This window comes from Budorcas taxicolor, chromosome 10 (genome assembly GCF_023091745.1).
Source record: "Budorcas taxicolor isolate Tak-1 chromosome 10, Takin1.1, whole genome shotgun sequence".
Classification (NCBI taxonomy): domain Eukaryota; kingdom Metazoa; phylum Chordata; class Mammalia; order Artiodactyla; family Bovidae; genus Budorcas; species Budorcas taxicolor.
Window position 1 is genome coordinate 99,701,780 of NC_068919.1, and position 19,855 is coordinate 99,721,634.

The 19,855-nt window shown below is 48.2% G+C and overlaps 1 protein-coding gene across 4 annotated transcripts in view; it reads right to left on the bottom strand.

Annotated features, from left to right (window-relative positions):
* Nucleotides 1–19,855, bottom strand: part of EFCAB11 (EF-hand calcium binding domain 11) — a 214,550-nt gene that overhangs the window by 194,518 nt on the left and 177 nt on the right. For all 4 annotated transcript variants that reach the window (XR_008199996.1, XM_052646724.1, XM_052646722.1 and 1 more), the window contains exons 2-3: nucleotides 19,245–19,340; nucleotides 14,650–14,695 (exon numbers count right to left, since the gene is read on the bottom strand). Coding sequence is in view for 3 of the 4 variants with exons in the window: in XM_052646724.1 (XP_052502684.1) it covers nucleotides 14,650–14,695; nucleotides 19,245–19,340 (142 nt within the window). In the remaining variant the exon portion in view is untranslated. The remainder of the gene's footprint in view (nucleotides 1–14,649; nucleotides 14,696–19,244; nucleotides 19,341–19,855) is intronic.

Genomic DNA, 19,855 nt, shown 5'->3' on the forward strand with positions numbered 1-19,855 from the left:
TGGTGGGCTGCAGTCCATGGGGTCGCAAAGAGTCAGACACGACTGAGCAACTTCACTTCAAGCTTCACTTCAAGCGGTTTGATGCTTTGGGGGCGACCAAGAGTGAAGGCAAGAACAAGCGGCAGCAGACGCTTCGGGCAGCAGGCGTGCCTCCGCGCACCTACCAGCGCGCTTGGCCTGCGCTCAGGAAGGACGCGCCGTAGGGAACGCGCGCCGGGACCGCGTTCCTCCCCGGCACTCCGCCGTGCGCCATGCCGCTCCAGGCTCATCGGCCCCCTGGTAATTACCTGCCGCACGTTCACCCGAGACTCACTGAGAGAAGCGCAGTCGTCAAATTTCTCCCATGTTTAGGAAGATGCTTTGCTTGTAGAAGCACTCCTCACACGCTGAATAAGTAAATAAAATCACGCGTGCTTACTAAGTCTCTTCTGTCATGACCAACTCTTTGCGACCCCATGGACTATAACTCGCCAGGCTCCTCTGTCCATGGGATTCTCCGGGCAAGAATACTGGAGTGGGTTGCTATGCCCCCCTCCACGGGATCTTTGCGATCCAGGGATTGAACCCGCACATCTTTCGTCTACTGCATTGGCAGGTGGGATTTTTATCACTAGCGCCACCAGAAGACATTTTTTTCTATTAGAGTTTTCAGCAAAAAGCATTAAAATGTGTGTGTTTTAAATGCTCTTATTACTCTGGACACTAATGCCGAAAAGTAGGTCGCTATTTAATCACACGGCCAGCAAAATCATCATTTTAGAAACCCCAATTTCTTAATACCTATGATACAGTAAAAAACAAAATTCAGAGGGAAAGGAAACACATGCATAATATTTGCTCTTTACTTAGTGCATCTGATTTGGGGAAATGATTAAAAAAAAGCACAACTGCATTGTTCAATACGTGATGCAGATTCACAAGGGAAAAAAGGTACATGAGCGGGAATATCTTTTAAATTACATATTCAGAAGACTCATCGCTATTTGAAGCTGTATAGTCAGGTCTTTATTTCATAATCTTGGGGATAAAAAGCAAATGCTCTTTACTATTTCCTAGGAGAAAATATACGTGCGTTTCAACTGCAATGCTTATTACCACTTGAAGAGAAGAAACAGGAACTTCTCTGGCAGTTCCTTAGTTAAGACTCTGAGCTTCTAATGCAGGGGGCCTGGGTTGGACCCCTGATCGGGGAGCTAAGATCCCACAAGCCTCACGGCATGGCCAAAAAAAGAAGAAAGAACCTAAAGATGCAAATAACCCCATATATGAAATCAGTTCATTCGTACTCTTTTCCCACAGGATCATATACCTTGTGTTTTTATGTCAACATCAAACCACGTAAACATACCCTATAGCCTCATGCCCACCCTGCCTTTAACTTGTCTTAATCGTCAACGGCAACACATGCAAACGTGTTCAATGCCAATGCAAGTTTCTTTCCAGAAAGGACAGGGCAGTTTCCATTCAGCTGAGCGCTGCAGGAGCATGCTCACTTTCCAAGGCCAAAGCATAAAGGCTGGTTACTCCTACAGCTCTGTGAAGCAAACACCTTAATGGAAGTTTTAAACGTCTTACTGCTCTTCAAATGGCCTAGAAATACAGTTTCTACTACGAGCTCCACCTGCCGTCACACTATTTGAACCTGAAATGACCACTTCACAAAGACTCGCCATAACTCTAAATGCATTACCTGTGTCCACCCCTGGAATGAAAGAGAATGTTCAGAACCTTCTAATTCCAAATACAAGGTTGAGTCTTCTGAGTCTTTTCTAATGATAAAAGTTACATAACTACACCTTGTGTAGCTACATGTTAAGGCCATAACAATAGGGATCACGTAGACCTGTGTGTTTTGTGTTTATTACTAATCTCCAGAAGGCGTTCAAAACTTGCCTAGGTCAGGTAATAGAGACTCGGAGAACAGACGTATGGACACAGCGGGGGCAGGAGGGGGTGAGACGAACCGAGAGAGCAGCCCTGAGATATACACACGACAGTAAGTGGAGCAGAGGGCGGAGGGGAAGCCTCCGTGTCACACCGGGAGCTCGGCCTGGCGCCCTGACCACCCAGAGGGGTGGGGCGCGGCGGGGCGAGAGAGCAGGTTCACGACGCAGGGTGCTGTAAACCTACGGCTGGTTCATGTTAACGCACGGGGGAAACCCACACAACACTCTGAAGCAATTATCCTCCGATTAAAAATGAATTTTAAAAAACTGTCTGGGTAAATGGACTCTATCAGTGGTTCTCAGACTCTTTTTTTTTTTTTCTTTTTTAGCTGTAGGAAAGGTTCTTCTTTATAAAAATAGGAAATCCCACTGTGTAAAGATGAAGGCAAGGCATCCTGATTGCAAAGAGGTGGGCTCCCCAGGCTTCCCTCTCCAGCAGCCCCTGGAAGTTCCCCAACAGGAAGGACCCAGGATTGCGGATCCTGCCGTAAAGCCCACTGGGGCCAACAATCCTCACGGATCCTTCCAGACTCTGCAGCTCTGCGCATCTCCCACACCACGGAGAGCGCTCCTTTCCATCTGATAAACGGCTCTGGGCAAAAGGACCCTTCCTGTTCTATACTGAATGTATACACTCCTCTCCAAGCTTCTTAGTACACGTCACAGAGATATATCAGAGAAACGCCATCTTTCCTCCTTTTCTCTTTTTAAGCAATTTCCTAGGAGGGTAATCATCTTTCACCACAGGGGTGGATATATTCAAAAAGTACAATAAATATACATTTTTCCTTGGCAGTTTTTTCTTTCTTTTCTTTCTTTCCTTTTTTTTTTTTTTGTGGCTCACAGTTCTAAGTTTCAGGGTCAGCATGCAGAAAGAAACCCTCTTAAAAAAGGGGTCATCTCGTTTTTGGCTATCACAGCAAGCTTAAACCCAGGAGAGGAAGGAGAGAATGACAGAAATGCCAAGTTATTTAGACTGGAGGTCTGGTCCGAGATTTAGTAGAAAGGGTAGGGCTCCCATTCATTGGGCCATATATTAATTTTTTTCCAGGGACTAAAAATGCCTAAAAATGAGGGCTTAAAAGGATCAAGTGGACTTCTAAAAGGTATAATGCAAGCCTTTTTAGTTTGAGAAATAAAGTTCAGATTATGATTTTTGGCGGACGTGCAGAGGGGGGAAAAAAGGATAAAATGTGTTCACATAAAAACACTGTAAGGGCAGAAGGGCTTTCACGGCATCAGCGGCGGCAAGCTGGCACAGTGAGATGGGAGAGGAAATCCGCAGGACTGATATTTTCCTCTACCCACCTGCTTAAGAGCAGGGGAATGAAGAGAAAAGAGTCCATCTTAGCGGAAGAAGTCAAGTCTTACCCTATCACTGGGAGGAAAACGGAGAGGAAGCGTGAAGACAGCTTACAGCAGAACAGAGAAGCCTAAGCCAATAAGCCCTTCTTTCTATCAGACGCGGGCAGGAATCACTACCTGTTTTATTAAATACATCTCCTGCTCATAAACCTTCAAAGGTTCCTCAGCATTAATAGTGCCAAGTCCTAATACCTTATTCTGGAATTTAAAGTTTCATTATTCCTTCCAGGCAAACTGTCCTTAAATCTCCCCCTTCCCAACTCCCAGCTTCCACCAGGGTCACTCACTCTGAACACCATTCATTCACAGGTACACACCGTACTCCATGCTGGTGTGGCATGTTAAATGTTTCGAGGAGGGTGGATTCTGTTTCCAGCAGGACTTGATTTCAACAGAAGGACAGCTGAGAGCGTACTGTTGGCGCTCCTGTGCAGTCGCCAAGTCCTTTCCAACTCTGTGACCCCAAGAACCGCAGCACGCCAGGCCTTCCTGTCCATCACCAGCTCCCAGAGTTCACTCAAACTCAGGTCCACTAAGTCAGTGATGCCGTCCAGCCATCTCATCCTCTGTCGTCCCCTTCTCCTCCTGCCTTCAATCCTTCCCAGCATCAGGGTCTTTTCCAATCAGTCAGTTCTTCGCATCAGGTGGCCAAAGTACTGGAGTTTCAGTTTTAGCATCAGTCCTTCCAGTGAATGAATATTCAGGACTGATTTCCTTTAGGATGGACTGGTTGGATCTCCTTGCAGTCCAAGGGACTCTCAAGAGTCTTCTCCAACACCACAGTTCAAAAGCACCCATTCTTCTGCGTTCAGCTTTATGGCCAAACTCTCACATCTGTACATGACCGCTGGGAAAACCATAGCTTTGACTCTACAGACCTTGGGTATGAAATTGGAAAGGAGCACAGGGAAGAGGGGTGCTATAAAATGAGGGGCAGGGATCTGAAAGAAGAGGCACACATGGGGTAGGGGGGTCTGTGGGAGAAACTCCACAGGGCTGGCAAGCAGAAATGGCCCCTCCAGAGGAGAGAGTGTGGACCTGGCCTTTCCACTGCTAGCAATGGAGAGTGAGTGACAAAGCCCCACCTCTCCACCACTAATGAACACCTGGGCACCGTGCAGAGATAAGACAGGACACGTGGGTGCAGGGACGGGCGGTGCAGGCCTCAGTCTAAGCCGACCCTGAGGCCTGCACGCACCTGGCACAGCAGCACACACGGCCCCCGGGAGCTGGAGGACAGGCTGGACGCCGCCATCTGCCATCATGCACGCCGCCTGACCCCCGTGCTTCTCCACCTCCTCTGACGGCGCCAGCCTTCCACATCCGGCTCAGGCCCACTCCTTGGGCAGGAAGCGAGGGCCGCTCTCTTCCAAGAGGCCCCTCAAGCAACCTCTTGCTCTCTTGGGGGTCTTGTCTCTAGTGCTCATGTGGCATCTGGCTGTCACGACAGCAACAGTACTTCTTTCATCTTCCCTGCGACATATTACTCGGAAGGAAAGCTGTGACCACCCTAGACAGCGTGGTAAAAAGCAGAGACGTTCATCTTCCCTGCGACATATTACTCGGAAGGAAAGCTGTGACCACCCTAGACAGCATGTTCAAAAGCAGAGACATTCATCTTCCCTGCGACATATTACTCGGAAGGAAAGCTATGACCACCCTAGACAGCATGTTAAAAAGCAGAGATATTACTTTGCCAACAAAGCTCCATCTAGTCAAGGCTATGGATTTTCCAGTAGTCATGTATGGGTGTGAGAGTCAGACGATAAAGAAAGCTGAGTGCTGAAGAAGTGATGCTTTTGAGCTGCGGTGTTGGAGAAGACTCTCGAGAGTCCCTTGGACCACAAGGAGATCTAACCAGTCAACCCTAAAGGAAATCAGTCCTAATATTCATTGGAAGGACTGATGCTGAAGCTGAAACTCCAATACTTTGGCCACCTGATATGAAGAACTCACTCACTGAAAAAGACCCTGGTGCCCGGAAAGACTGAAGGCATAAGGAGAAGGGGACGACAGAGGATGAGATGGTTGGATGGCATCACCGATTCAATGGACATGAACTTGGGCAAACTCTGGGAGATGGTGAGGGACAGGGAAGCCTGAAGTGCTGCAGTTTATGGGGTCGCAAAGAGTCAGACACAACTGAGCGACTTAACAACAACCACCAGTGGCCAGGACCCCACACTTGCAATGAGGGGGGGGTTCAGTCCCTGATCTGGAAAGTGAGATCCCGCACGCCTCGAGGCTAGCCAAAAAGCAAACAAACAACAACAAACCGGTCCTAGGATTTCAAGGTAAGTATAATGTCCATAGCTCAGTCAGTAAAGAATCTGCTGCAATGCAGGAGACCCAGGGTTGAGTCCTAGGTCAGGAAGATTCCTGAAGAAGGAAATGGCAACCCACGCCAGTGTTCTGGCCTGGAGAATTCCATGGACAGAGGAGCGTGTCCGGGTCGCAAAGAACTGGACACGGCTGAGCAACTAAACGGCCACCATAATTCGAACGTGTTTCCTAACGACAGAAAAGAACAGAGAGAATTAAATCCGAAGTCAAACGCCAGCTACATCTGCTGTGCTGTGGCCTCAGTTCCTCAGGGAGAAGCCCCAGACAACAAAATATACACAAAACAGACACACAAACGTGCTTACATCATAGAAAAGGCTAGAGAATGGACATTTAAATTTAGGAAAAGAATACCTTTCATCGTCAATGATCTTGCTCAAAACAACTCAGGTGAGACAGCAACAAACAAAGGTCATTAGCCTCACCAGACACAAACTATTTTTCGATTAACCTGACCCTGGATAGCACGACTGAGCCAAACAGTCCACAATCACCATCGTGATGAATCGATTTCTTCGATTTTTCCATTGCTGACGATTGAAAGTAAGCTCCTAGAAAGCTTTTTTCCCTGTTAACCATGAAAGTAAAACGTGTTTCTTGTTTTGAAAGGGAAACCATGTAAGAAAACAGAAAGAAAGGGGGTGGGTGGGAAAAGAGCATGATCTAATCATCCAGGGGAAACAAAATTCTGATGCTCTTTGTTTTCATTTTCCTCTCCAAGCATATGTTATATGATCTGGGATTAAAAATGCACAGACAGCTGTTGTGGATTCAGTGGGGGCAACGTACCCTGGGCAGCTTAAGCCAAAGTCTCATAGTCGTGGCTGTTGTTGGTGCTCTACAATCATCCACAGTGAAGTCAAACCCCCTGAGATCACCCGTGGCCTTGCCCGTCCCAGAACCGCCCAGACACACGTGGCATTAAACCACTGGCCTACGCTGAAGAAGGGCTTCCCGGGGGGCGCTAGCAGTAAAGAACCCACCTGCCAACGCAGGAGACACAAGGGGCATGGGACGGATCCCTGGGTTGGGAAGATCTCCTGGAGGAGGGCATGGAAACCCACTCCAGTGTTCTCGCCTGGAGAGTCCCTTGAACAGAGGAGCCTGGCGGGCCATCGTCCGTAGGGCCTCAAAGAGCTGGACTCAACTGAAGCGACTGGGCACACGTGCAACGAAGAAAGTTCAGGAAACTTTACACACTTCACTACTGCATCTCCCGACCTGTGTGCAGACGTCAGCGTCCGCTCATCAGCCTCTCCTGAGACACCGTGGGGGACACGCCCTACTCCAGGGAAGGCCACGTCTCTCTGGAGAAGCAGCTTCTGTGGTGTGGCTGCCGATCTCGGACTTGGCTGTGACTCTCTTTTTGCTCTGGACCCTCAGGAGCAAATCTGACATCAACCTCTAGCAATGGCAGGGAGCCTCGCGGCTCGCCTTCTGTGTACCGGCCAACTCCTGACGCCAACTCATTCATTCACTGAGTTCCCGGGACAGTGAAGACTGGCCTCAGCTCCATCACAACGACTAATATGACCCACGGCACTACTGACATCACCCATTAGCAAACGGCTGCGAGGGTAAGCTTAGAGATTCGAGTCCTGCGGCCCGCTACATGCTAGCTAGCTGCACCACCTGCACAGGTTACTTAACCTCTGAGAGCTTCAGGATGGCTTTAGCTTATAAAACGAGATAACCCTGATATGAAGGCGCAAATGGCCCCATCATGTCCCACTCTTTGCGACCCCATGGTCCGTACAGTCCATGGACTCCTCCAGGCCAGAACACTGGGGTGGGCGGCCTTTCCCTTCTCCAGGGGATCTTCCCAATTCAGGGATCAAGCCCAGGTCTCCAGAACTGCAGGCAGATTCTCTACCAGCTGAGCCACAGGAAACCCTGACATAGAGCTGTGTTAACGTTGACGATCCCTGCACGATGCTCATCACAGCATCTGTACCGGGTAAATGTTCAAGGAATCAAGCTATAATTATTATCTGTAATAACAATAAATACTGTAACACGTGGAAAAGTATTTTATAAACCAATAAAGGACCACCAAATGCCAGGATTAAGACTTTTTATCACTCCCTGGAGTTCAGTCTACTCATTTGAAAAAAGGGAACATATGACCATTTTCTAGGCTCTTCTAGATACAAACTTCTTCATTTTCTGTAGTTAGAGAAGATATGACATGTTCTATACTCTTAGAGAACAGAAATAAAACCCTCTAAAATGAGGCTGCAATACCAGGTGGCTCAGCAGTAACAGAACCCGCCTGCCGATGCAGGAGACACCAGGGTCATGGGTTTGACGCCTGGGTCAGGAAGACCCCCTGGAGGAGGAAATGGCAGCCCTCTCCCGGGTTCTTGCCGGGAGGATCCCATGGACAGAGGCGCCTGGTGGGCTGGTCCACAGGGTCACAAAGAGTCAGACACGACTGAAGGGAGTGAGCGCACACGCGTGCAGTGTGTACTAGAAGCAGCACCAACACTCATCTGTCGCTTCCTTAAACACGTGGCTTGATTTTCCCTCCTGTTAGTACTATGTAACTTCTTGTTCCCGGTGCCAAAACAGTTGCTCCTGACACTCCCGTGCTTTGTCAGGTTATGAGCATTAAAAACGGCATCAGCACCTTTTTGCTGCTCATTCTGGCTGCTCTCGAATCCTCCCAGTGTGACCTTCCTTGAGATAGCCTGCTCTTCTAACCGCCTTGTCTAAACTTTTCGCTCATCCTAATTTTCACAAAGCGCCTCTACAGAGATGGCCCACCTTTTATAAGACAGAGAGCCAGGGACTCAGAGTTTGGGCATGAAGGTTTAGGACTGTTGGCAGCGTGTACATCGTCAGGGCTCTGCCCGGCTGGGTTCAACCCAGGGCATGACTCTGGACCTCCCCCAGGAAGCTGGGCAGCAACAGGCCCTCGTGTGGGATGGCATGTTGGAGACCTGGCACGGCCTTTTCTAGACGTAAGAAGAGCTACACCTAGTGGGAGAATGCCCAAGTCACAGCTATCCAGAAGGACTTGCTGGTGGCTTAGCGGGTAGGGAAGCCACCGCAATGCAGGAGACACAGCCGTGGGGTCAATCCCCGGGGCAGGAGGATCCCCTGGAGAAGGAATGGCAACCCACTCCAGTATCCTTGCCTGGGGAGATCCCACAGACAGAAGAGCCTGGTGGGCTGTAGTCCACGGGGTCGCAAAGAGTTGGACACAACTCACTAACTAGCAGCAGCAGAGAGCAACTTTGGAAAGTTGATTATCTGCATAAATAGCTCCCAGAAAACCAAGGCCAACACTTCAGGTTTTAAGATCAAAACATTAAGGAGAGAGATGATATATTTGGTAAAAGAATCTGTGTATAAACTTTTCCTGTAAAAGGGAAAGTTAGGGGCCTCCCTGGTGGCCCAGTGGCTATGGCGGCATGCTCCCAATGTAGCGTGGCCGTGTCAGATCCCGTCAGGGAGCCAGACCCCAAGTGCCACAACCAAAGACCCCAGATGCCGCAACTAAAAAACAGCCTGTGCGTCACAACAAAGATCAGAGGTCCTGTGTGCCGGGACTAAGATCCAGCATAGTCAAAGAAATATTTTTAAAAAATAAATAACATTAAATGTGACTCAAGTCACTGAAGGGGAGAAAAGAAGGGGCTGATGGTCTGGAATTGGTTCAGGACCGAACAGGTCTCATGAAAAACCGCTATGTCAGCAGCACTCAGAGTTCGGCAGTGACTTCTTTCGAGGCTGGCTGTTTTACGTTCGCAAGGATGTCTGTGCTCTGGAGTGTCCCCTTTCAAGGGGACATGAACAGCAGCTGGTTGGAAAGTTAGTATCCTGGCTGTAAGCCTACTCCTCTACTCACGAAGAAAGTGGTGCTTTGAGAAGGTTAATTTGCCGTTGACATCAGAACCCGAGAGGAAGGGGGAGCCAGGAAGCCTGCGGACGAAGGAGAGGCCTCCACAGCGATTCCGGAGGGAGGCGCTGAGCACCTACACTCAGACCTCCCTCCTCCAACCCTGCCTTCCCCTGAATTTCTCCGATGGCTAATTTACTTTGCAACCTTCTGTCCAGTTCAGTTCAGTCGCTCAGTCGTGTCCGACTCTTTGCAACCCCATGCACTGCAGCACGCCAGGCCTCCCTGTCCATCACCAACTCCCAGAGTTCACCCAAACCCATGTCCATTGAATCGGTGATGCCATCCATCCATCTCATCCTCTGTCGTCCCCTTCTCCTCCTGCCCTCAATCTTTCCCAGCATTAGGGTCTTTTCTGATGAGTCAGCTCTTCACATCAGGTGGCCACAGTATAGGAGTTTCAGCTTCAACATCAGCCCTTCCAATGAACACCAAGGACCAATATCCTTTAGGATGGACTGGTTGGATCTCCTTGCAGTCCAAGGGACTCTCAAGAGTCTTCTCCAACACCACAGTTCAAAAGTGTCAATTCTTTATGGTCCAACTCTCACATCCATACATGACTACTGGAAAAACCATAGCCTTGTAACTTTCTGAAATATATTTAAAAACTGATTCTTCGGAAAAGATGCTGCAAGAGGAAGCATGCTAACGATCTGATGGAGAAGTGGCTGTGAGAGCAGCTGTAATATCCCTGATAATGAACGCGAGGGCCAGGCTTATGAGAGCAGCTCTGGGGTCACATCACCAAAGTCGGAGAGCCCTCGCAGGGAAGCCCCCCTCAGGATGACAGCCTCCAGTTCTGCAGCAACCTTCAGGTCACTGTGAGTTTGAGAAAATCTCCCAGAGTGAGGTGCTCTTCATCATCCATAAGCGAACGAGGCTTCAGGAGAGGCCACATGAAGGCAGTACCTGCAGAGTAACTCCCGTCCAAACCTTAGAGCTTTAATGTACATCAGACCTAACATTAAAAGGAAGCTCCATGACTGCGAACGTGTGAGAACTGTCTCTGCAGGAGGTGCAAAGCCAAGCATTAGAGAACTTGGGTGGGGGGCGGCTTCCCTGGTGGCTCAAATGGTAAAGAATCTTCCTGCAAAGCCAGAGACCTGGGTTCAATTCCTGGGTGCGGAAGATCCCCTGGAGGAGGGCATGGCAACCCACTCCAGTGTCCTTGCCTAGACAATCCCCATGGACAGAGGAGCCTGGCAGGCCACAGTCCATGGGGTCACAAAGGGTAGGACAGGACTGAATAACTAAGTGTAGAGAACTTGGGGAGGAGAGAAAACATTCGTGAAATTTACAAAGTCTCCAGCCACATGTCAACGCTCTCTCGAACATCAGAAAAAGAGAAAGTGCAGCGGAGGAGGCCACTAAGAGCATGCCTGGAAGATCCTCTGCCACAGACCAGGCCTCACATCATTTCGGAGCACTCACCCTCAAGAGAAGCCTCCAGGGGCCGCCCCGGGGGTCCAGTGGCTGAGACTGCACGGCCACAGTGGGAGAGGCCAGGGTTCGATCCCTGATGAGGGAACTAGATCCCGTGGGTGGCACCTAAAGATCCCGCACGCCGCAGCTGAAGGCTGAAGATCCTCCCTTGTTGCAGCTAAAACCCGGGGCAGCCAAATAAATAGACATTTTTTTAAAAAAGAGAGAAACCTTTAGAACGCAGTAAAGGTGGAAAAACCTTCTGCCAGAATTTACACTGCAGTGCACAGCAAGTCACCATAGAAAAGCCATGTGGTGTAACACACGTGTATAAGGCGTGTCTCACTAAACGTGACATGATACACACGGGGGACGCTAGGATACGGACTGCGGGAGGAGTTTTCAGAGGTCAACCTTTACATCAGAGAGCTCGCCTCACCTGTAAAGAACACGGGCCACCTTTCTTCCAGAATAATACCTATTTGTACATCAGATAACTGGTTAAGGAAAGAAAACCTCCTTTGTGAGGTCAAATCTCTAATTAGGAATCAAAGGACCCAGAGGAGGGAGAAGCTCTATGGGAACAGGGACTGTGAGAGTGCCTTTGGCAAGCTCCGTGTATTTATGCAGAAACACTATATAAACAAGAGCATCCAGAGAATCACTCACTAACTCCCAGAGGACTCCCAAAGCAGAGAAACCCGAACAGTGCAAAAACTGTGAGAAATCCTTCTGCCAGAAGACAGAAATCTTTCTAGACTAGAAGGTTCACATAGAAACCCAGAAAAAAATACATACAGAAGGTCTCACCAAGAACTTACAATCTAAATTGAAGAGCAAAGAAACAATATTTGAATGTTTTGACAGTGTGAAAAATTTTAATAAGAAATTTAAAACCTGGGGAAATTCCATCAAGTTAGGGAGTTTAAAAAAAAAAAGAAAAAAAGAAACAGTGAAGAGTGGGCTATCTCCTCAAAAATATCAATGTTGCAAAAAGGCAAAAAAAAAAAGGCAAAAACACCTTCTCCTAGAGGCAATATTGTTCACAAAGTCATGTTCAATACGTGATACCAAAGTGACAAGTAGAAGTGTTATTTGCTCAGTTGTGTCCAACTCTTTGCAATCCCAAGGACTGTAGCCCACCAGGCTCCTCTGTCCACAGGATTCTGCAGGCAAGAACACTGGAGAGGGTTGCCATGCCCTCCTCTAGGGGATCTTCCTGACCCAGGGATTGAACCCAAGTCTCCCGCATTTACGGCAGAGCCACCAGCGAAACCCATGGGATACCAAACTTGTATCCAAAAAATAATCTACTAAACTCTTCTGTATATCCAAAATTTATAAATAAAAATATGTTTTCAAAGAAAGAAAAATACAGTCAAAAGGACACAGGAGCCAACTCAAGGAGGCATGCGACGGCCAGTCTCCGACAAGCTGAGCGCTAAAGTAATCCAGCACAGTGTGCTCAGCCGCTCAGTCGTGTCCGACTCTGCGACGCCACAGACTGTAGCCCAGCAGGCTCCTCTGTGCACGGGAGTCTCCGGGCAAGACACTGGAGTGGGTTGCCATCTCCTCCTCCAGGGGATCTTCCCGCCCCAGGGATCAAATATGCCTCTCTTGTGTCCCCTGGGCTTGGCAGGCAGATTCTTTACCACTAGCACCACCTGGAAAGCCCAGTTAAGTATAGGAATGAATTATAAATCATCGAAGGCATACAAACTCATGAGTCCATAGTGATAAAGGAGACTCATCAATCAGGAAGACGGAGTCTCTTGCTTATAGTAAAAATGCCAGGGGCTAACTGAAAGAAGGCCTGGGATTAGAAAACCATTACTTTGCAACCATATGGCAAAAGCTGGATCAGACAAGAATCATAAATGGATACCAGATCCAGGGGGAGATGGTGACGAGAAGCACAATTTTGCAACTTCAAACACGTCTCTCCACAGGCCGCTGCTGAGTGGCAAGGGAAGAAAATATCAAGAGAAATAATACACTGGAGAAACCGGACAACATCCTGACCGGTGAGAAAATTAACATCAGCTACAAGAGGCAGACAGACAGACATCTGCTGTGTCAAGACGTGGTGCCCTGAGAAGGACAGATCGCCCGAACACGATGCTGTCTGAGGACGCAACAGCTCGACCGAACGACAGAGGAATGCCAGACAAGCACAGGAGGGCTGTTCCTAAAAAGCAAAACAACGAAGAGTGGGCTATTTCCTCAAAAAAATCAAGGCTGTAAAAAGGCACCAAAAAAAAAAAAGAAAGTCTACAGAAATGTCCTGGCTTAAAAGAGGCTAACGAGACACAGTACCCAGAACTAACTCCAGGATGAGATGAGGGAAGACGCCCTGAAGGGCATAATTAGAGCAAGCGACAGCCCTGGAACGCAGCCAGTTGCTGTCGTTCGGTCTCCAAGTCACGTCCGACTCTGCTGCACAGACGGTAAAGACAGGCGTCGACGTGAACTCCCGGCAAGCGTGCCGAGGCTATGGAGGCTCAGCAAGAAGAGGCAGAAAGTGCTGACGAGAGGGGAGACGGCGTCCAGTGCGAACGGTAAGTGAATCTGGGTACACGCCTATGCTCTGCACTATTTTTATTTTGCAACTTTTCGTAAGTCGTAAATTGTAATTGAAAAGCCAAGTCCGCGTGCTGTGGACCCTACCGCCTCCAACAACAGGGCCACCTCTTTTCTCCTCCGCCTTTCCCCTCTTCACTCAGTCACCCGGCTGAGCTGAGAAGCGGCTTCACGGTGCACACAAAGGCAGGCGATGCCAAGCGAAGGGCTCTTGATCCACAGCTGCTGGGCCTCCTGGAAGACTGACCTGCTCACACTGTTGCTTTCTCTCGGCCCGTTTATCTTCCAACGACTGCGGCCCGGCCGCCGTCCCCAGCACGCGCTGACACGCCCTTGCTAAAGTCACCTAGCGCCCCCGGGGTGCCAGCTCCACAGGTCCCCTCAGTTCGTTTGCTACTGGACCTTTCAACAGCACTGAACAGCGCTGACCCCACCTCCTCCTTGAAGAGTCCGCTTCTGTTGGTTCCTGATCACTCTTGACCTCCCTCTGGGCCCTCTGCCCCTCCTAAGCCTCCTTTGCCATCTCTTCATCCCCTACCTGCCTTCTGGTGGTTACCATTCGTATGGCTCTCAGCCCACACTCTCCCGCAGGGGGTCTCGTTCATTCCCACGGCTTTAAAACCACCCACAGGCTGAAGACTCCCAAACATCTCTGCAGCCTAGAGCTCTGCTCTGAATTCTAAACTCATACAGCCTGACTGCTCTGATGTCCTTGAGCAAAACCTTTCAAACTCAAAATTGAACTCCTACTGTCTCCAAACCTTAAATCCTTTCCTAGTCTTTCCATTTCAGTAAGTGCCACTTCTGTTCACTCCACTGCTCAGAAAACCCAGATCATCCGTGGGATGTTCCAGTTAGAAGTACCACTCTGCCTTCAGGCTTTTAAGTGGCTGAAAATTCTCTGATAATAAACATACTTGTGAATACATTGATTCATCAAAACTAAAAGAACCAAACCTCTTGTTTTGGGGGCAATGGAAACAAAGCAAAGATTTGCTTTAACAGAACGCTTTAGAGTCTCTATGTCTGCTTTCGTTTTATCAGTGTCTAAATAAGGCAGGTAGTAAAAATTAACTTTCACATTACCAGAAGTGTTTGGATCTACTGAAGACATCACAGAATCAGCTTCTATCTAGAAAAGAAAAAAAAAAATAGAATATATAATTTCATCAAATGTTTTCACAGTATAAGTTCTTAATTCCTGGGATGCACGAAAGGAATGTATGAGAAACAATCTTTGTTGAATCCAACAGACAAATCACAATCATTTTACTGTTCTGTCAGTAAGACACCAGAAGCTAATCTGCTACAGATGCTAATGGCCCCCAAAGCTTCAATCTATTGATCAAAACAGTTAAATCACTTAAAATCAACTTGGCTATCATATATACAGCATACACTACAAGGTAACCTTTCTGTCTTACACAAGTACAAGCAATTGTTACAATGGGCTCTTTGGATTCATTTAAAATATATTCTTCCTGACTGTAATAGTAACAATGTAGAAAACATAAAAAATATTTTTACATTATGAAGAGAAACAATGAAAAAAAAGCCATCCAGTGAAAACCACTGTCCACAATTCCACCGGGTACGCTTTCCTTTTTCCCGTGCGTTTTTTCAAAATTGGAGTACAGCTGTTTCACAGCGTGGTGTTAAGTTTATGCCGTGCAGCAAAGTGACCCGGTCACACACATCCATAGGGCCCCTCTGGTTTGGGCTTTCCTCCTAAGGCAAAGTGACCTGGTCACACACATCCATAGGGCCGCTCTGGTTTGGGCTTTCTTTCTAGAGCAAAGTGACCCGGTCACACATATCCATAGGGCCGCTCTGGTTTGGGCTTTCTTTCTAGAGCAAAGTGACCCGGTCACACACATCCATAGGGCCGCTCTGGTTTGGGCTTTCTTTCTAGAGCAAAGTGACCCGGTCACACACATCCATAGGGCCCCTCGGGTTTGGGCTTTCTTTCTGGAGCAAAGTGACCCGGTCACACACATCCATAGGGCCCCTCTGGTTTGGGCTTTCCTCCTAAGGCAACGTGACCCGGTCACACACATCCATAGGGCCCCTCTGGTTTGGGCTTTCCTCCTAAGGCAACGTGACCCGGTCACACACATCCATAGGGCCGCTCCATCGTCACCTTCGGCTTTCCTTCCCACTCAGGTCGCTGCAGGGCGCCAGGCAGAGCCCCTGCGCTGTGGACTCAGCTCCCATCAGCTCTCTGCTTCACACACTGCAGTCTGTGTACATCAATGCCAGTCTCAGCCCATCCGACCTCCTCCTTTCCTACCCACGCATTTGCAAACATATTCGAGAACGCACTGTGTGTTACGTTTGTGGACCCGCCTTCACTAAGCATTAAAACACCAGCATTTTCCCACATTGCTGCAAGACTTTTACAAACATCATGGATTTAGGATCTTGGCAACATGCGACATAGCTTCTCCACCTCGGATTCCATGCCCTGCACTTTCCTGGTTCTTCCTGACCCTTTCAGAAGACTAGCTCCCGGTGTGCCTTCCTCTTGGGGTCCCCACCAACCTTAAATGTGCAGACGCCCCCAGGCTCTCCCCTCGGGAGAGCGGAGAGCGTGCCGCCCTTCACACTCTGCACACCCTTCCTGGCTGGTGCCATCCACTCGCACACCTGTGAGGAACCCCAAATCTATCTCCACCCTCCCCTCTCCACCCGATTTCAGATTCCTCGTGAGGGAGGCAGCACAGCCTGAGAGCTGCTCGTTAGCACCGTCGTCACCTCATCATCCAGCACGGGACTTAAACAGCGAGTGCACACGGCTGTATTTAACATGGAGAACCAACGAGGACCTGCTGCAGGGCACAGGGAAGGCTGCTCAACGTCAGGTGGCAGCCTGGATGGCAGGGGGCACTGGGGGAGAATGGATACACACATACGTATGGCTGAGTCCCTTCACTGTTCTTCTGAAACTGTCTCAACATCGCTGCTCAGCTGTATCCCAACACAAATAAAAAGTGAAAAACACAAAAAACACAGCGCGTGCACTTAGGGCGCTTGCATCTCCTCGGCGTTAGCGCACCGCTGTGTGAGCTCACTGCTCTTCCCCCAAAGCCCGCCTTCGGAGCTTCCCTCTTCTTATCCTTTCAGTCCTGTGGCCGCATCGCTCCGGTACAGTCACCAGGTCCAATCACCGGGACACAGCTTCTCCCACCACCCCGGGGCGCCCCCAGACCCTTCATACCAGTGGAGTCTATCTCCACTGGTCTAAACAGGCCCAACCTCCTATTACAGTTACCACTAGAACTCCTCACCTTCTCCTCTTTCTGTTCTTAATCTCTGTCTCAGTATTTATCAGAGTTTATAAGTCTCTCTAAACTGGGAACTGCTTCAAAGCGTGTGTGCGCTCAGTTGCTCAGCTGTGTCTGTCGCTTTGCGGCCCCGTGGGCGATAGCCCGGCAGGCTCCTCTGTCCATGGAATTTTCCAGGCAAGAATGCTGGAGTGGGTTGCTGTTTCCCATTCCAGGGATCTTCCTGACCCACATCTCTTGTGTCTCCAGGACTGGCAGGTGGATTCTTTACCACTGATAGCCCCTGGGAAGCCCTGCTTCAAAGTAGCATCTGTGTTTTATTCATCTTTATATTTCTAGCCAGTTGGAACTGCTCCTCTTACTACATGAGAATATAATAAATTTCATTCTGTAAACGTTTTCATGAATGTAGAGTGATTTATTACATAAAAGTGACTTACAGCTTCATGACCTGCATTCAGGAGTTATTTCATTTGCTCAAAAGCAATATTTAAAAACAAAACCCCAAACCTCAACCTAATATAAGAGTAAAAACCTGTTAGGTTTCAGAGGGAATACATTTTCACTTAAATGTTCATGATGGTTACAAATGATTCTTAAGTGTATAGGTGATTTGTTACATCAGTATTTTACTGTTAAGCAGCCTGTAGTCAACAAGCATTTGCTTTGATTAAAAAGTAAACTCCAAAACCTCAACCGAAAGTAACAACCTGTTAAACTTGATGGTGTGTAGTACGTATGTTACCCTATCACTGTACATGTCATTAAATTCTTCACTTATGCCCTAAAATTAACACCGAGTGAGTAGATCCGAAAGTAATAAGGGCAGAACGAGGCCAGGTATCTTTCGAGCTGAACCTGGGTTAAACGCAGTGTTTCACAGGCTGGGTCCACGTGGCCGACCTGCTCTGGAATTCCAGCTGAAATGAGTGCAGGTTAACAGGAGAGCTGCACTTTCTGGGAGGTAGCCCTGACTAGCCCTGAGGACTTCTCTGAGCTCCAGAATCAACCTCACAGTAACTAAGCAACCCCCTGGCAGTCGAACCACTCGGAACCTACCCGAGCTGTTCGAGGGCAGGAGGGAGGGCATTCCAGAGACAGCCCAGAGTGCTCCCTCGGGCTGATGCCTGCCACTGAATTTCTTACACCTGGCCAAGATCTCGCCTCTGATTTATCCAAATTCGGCAGCTTAACAAGAGGGACCTGGGACTAGAATGGATGTAAAGGACAAGGGGAGCACGCAAGGATGGGGAGCCCCAGGAAACCTGTCCGACTGAAGCAGGAGGCTCACTGGAGTTCAGCTCAGCTCTCCTTAACTAGTACAACCTTTTCTGGAGAAGCAATGCCCAATGAAATTTCAAGTGTACCTAGCACTTGTACTTCTAGGAATTAATTCCACAGAGATGCATTCACAAACAGAGATATAGTTGCAAAAGAATGCTCATTGTAGCAATATTAGCAGGAATGAAAAATACTGGAAGCAACTGAAATGACCAAAGCAAGGAAACTAGCTAGAGACGACTAGGCAACTACCTTTTCTTAAATGTAGTGTGTGTGCTTTTATGTTCTTCTGCTGTCAAGTGAAAACAGCAAGTTAAAATAAAATAGGCATACTATGCACCTTCCTATGCTTTCAATAGCATGCCAGGCGTGTTTGTCATGCATAGGAAATTTGGGATGATACACAAGAAAATGGCTAATAATGGTAACTCCTGAGGAGTAGGGAGGGAAGAGATTTACATCCAACTTCATATGTTTCTGGTCAGTTTTAAATTTTTGACTATATAAATGCATTATTTTCATAATTTAAATGGGGCAACTTTTTTTTTTTTTTTAGTTAAAAAAAAAAAGAAAATCCTGCACGTCCCTTCCTCTGTGAATTCCTGCTGTTACCAACATCCCCCTCCCAGGCTTCTGTCCTGAAACCATGCTAGTATCTCACATTTAACATAATTATTGCCAGCCTTGTGGTAACTTAGTTTTTATAGATTCTAATTCATCCCTTATTTGGGTTCTTAAGAAGAAAGTAAAATTCAGCACTGGACACATCTCTAAAATTGCTCAAAAGGCAATGGTTTGTTTTATAAACATCCTAAGCCAGCCCTCTGCACTTAACTTAGAATCCATCCACTACTGTATTGGGCTTCCCTCGTAGCTCAGTTGGCACAGAATCTGCCTGGAATGCAGGAGACCCTGGTTCAATCCCTGGGTCGGGAAGATCCCCTGGAGAAGGGAATGGCAACCCACTCCAGGATTCTTGCCTGGAGAATCCCATGGACAGAGGAGCCTGGCAGGCTACCGTCCATGGGGTCGCAAGAGTCCAACACAACTTGACAACTAACCCACCACCACTACTGTATTCTCTGCGCTGTCCCCAAATACAAAAGAAATTTCTACCTTGGATGGCTTGTAACCAAACAGCATTACAACAGCAACTTTAAAGTCCTCTCTGCTTAGATAGCCTTTGTTATCTTCATCGCATGCTCTAAATACCTAAAGAACATTAAAAATCTTCAGTTAATAAAACAGAAACCATTTGTTCTACTATTTTTATTACAAACATATATTAAGTTTAGACCTGTCAAATCTAAAACTTAGCTGAAAAGTTGGGCTGGGAAGTGAGTTTCATTATCTTAATTCTCAAAACACCTTAATGATGTGCTAAAATTTACTCCCCACCCCGCCTCAAAGTGCCAAGGACTTAATCGGTAGGTTAATTCTTTTAAACCATCGGGATAAATTCTACCCAAAATTCATGCTAGAATGAGGAAGGCGAGGCAGCGAGGACGGCTTTGAAAGGCGGGAGGAGAGGTGCAGGTTACAGCTTATTATAAAGAGACTGTCGCAGAGAGCAGAAGGGGGTTGGAAGTAGGCGGAACACTGGACGGGGATCCAGAAGCTTGGAAGCCCCAGGCTGGGTCATTAGCCATCACACCTCGGGGCTGAACGAGAGACGGGCGAGGGGACGGAGTGAGCGCCCCGGGTCAAGCCGAAGTCCGAGACCCAGC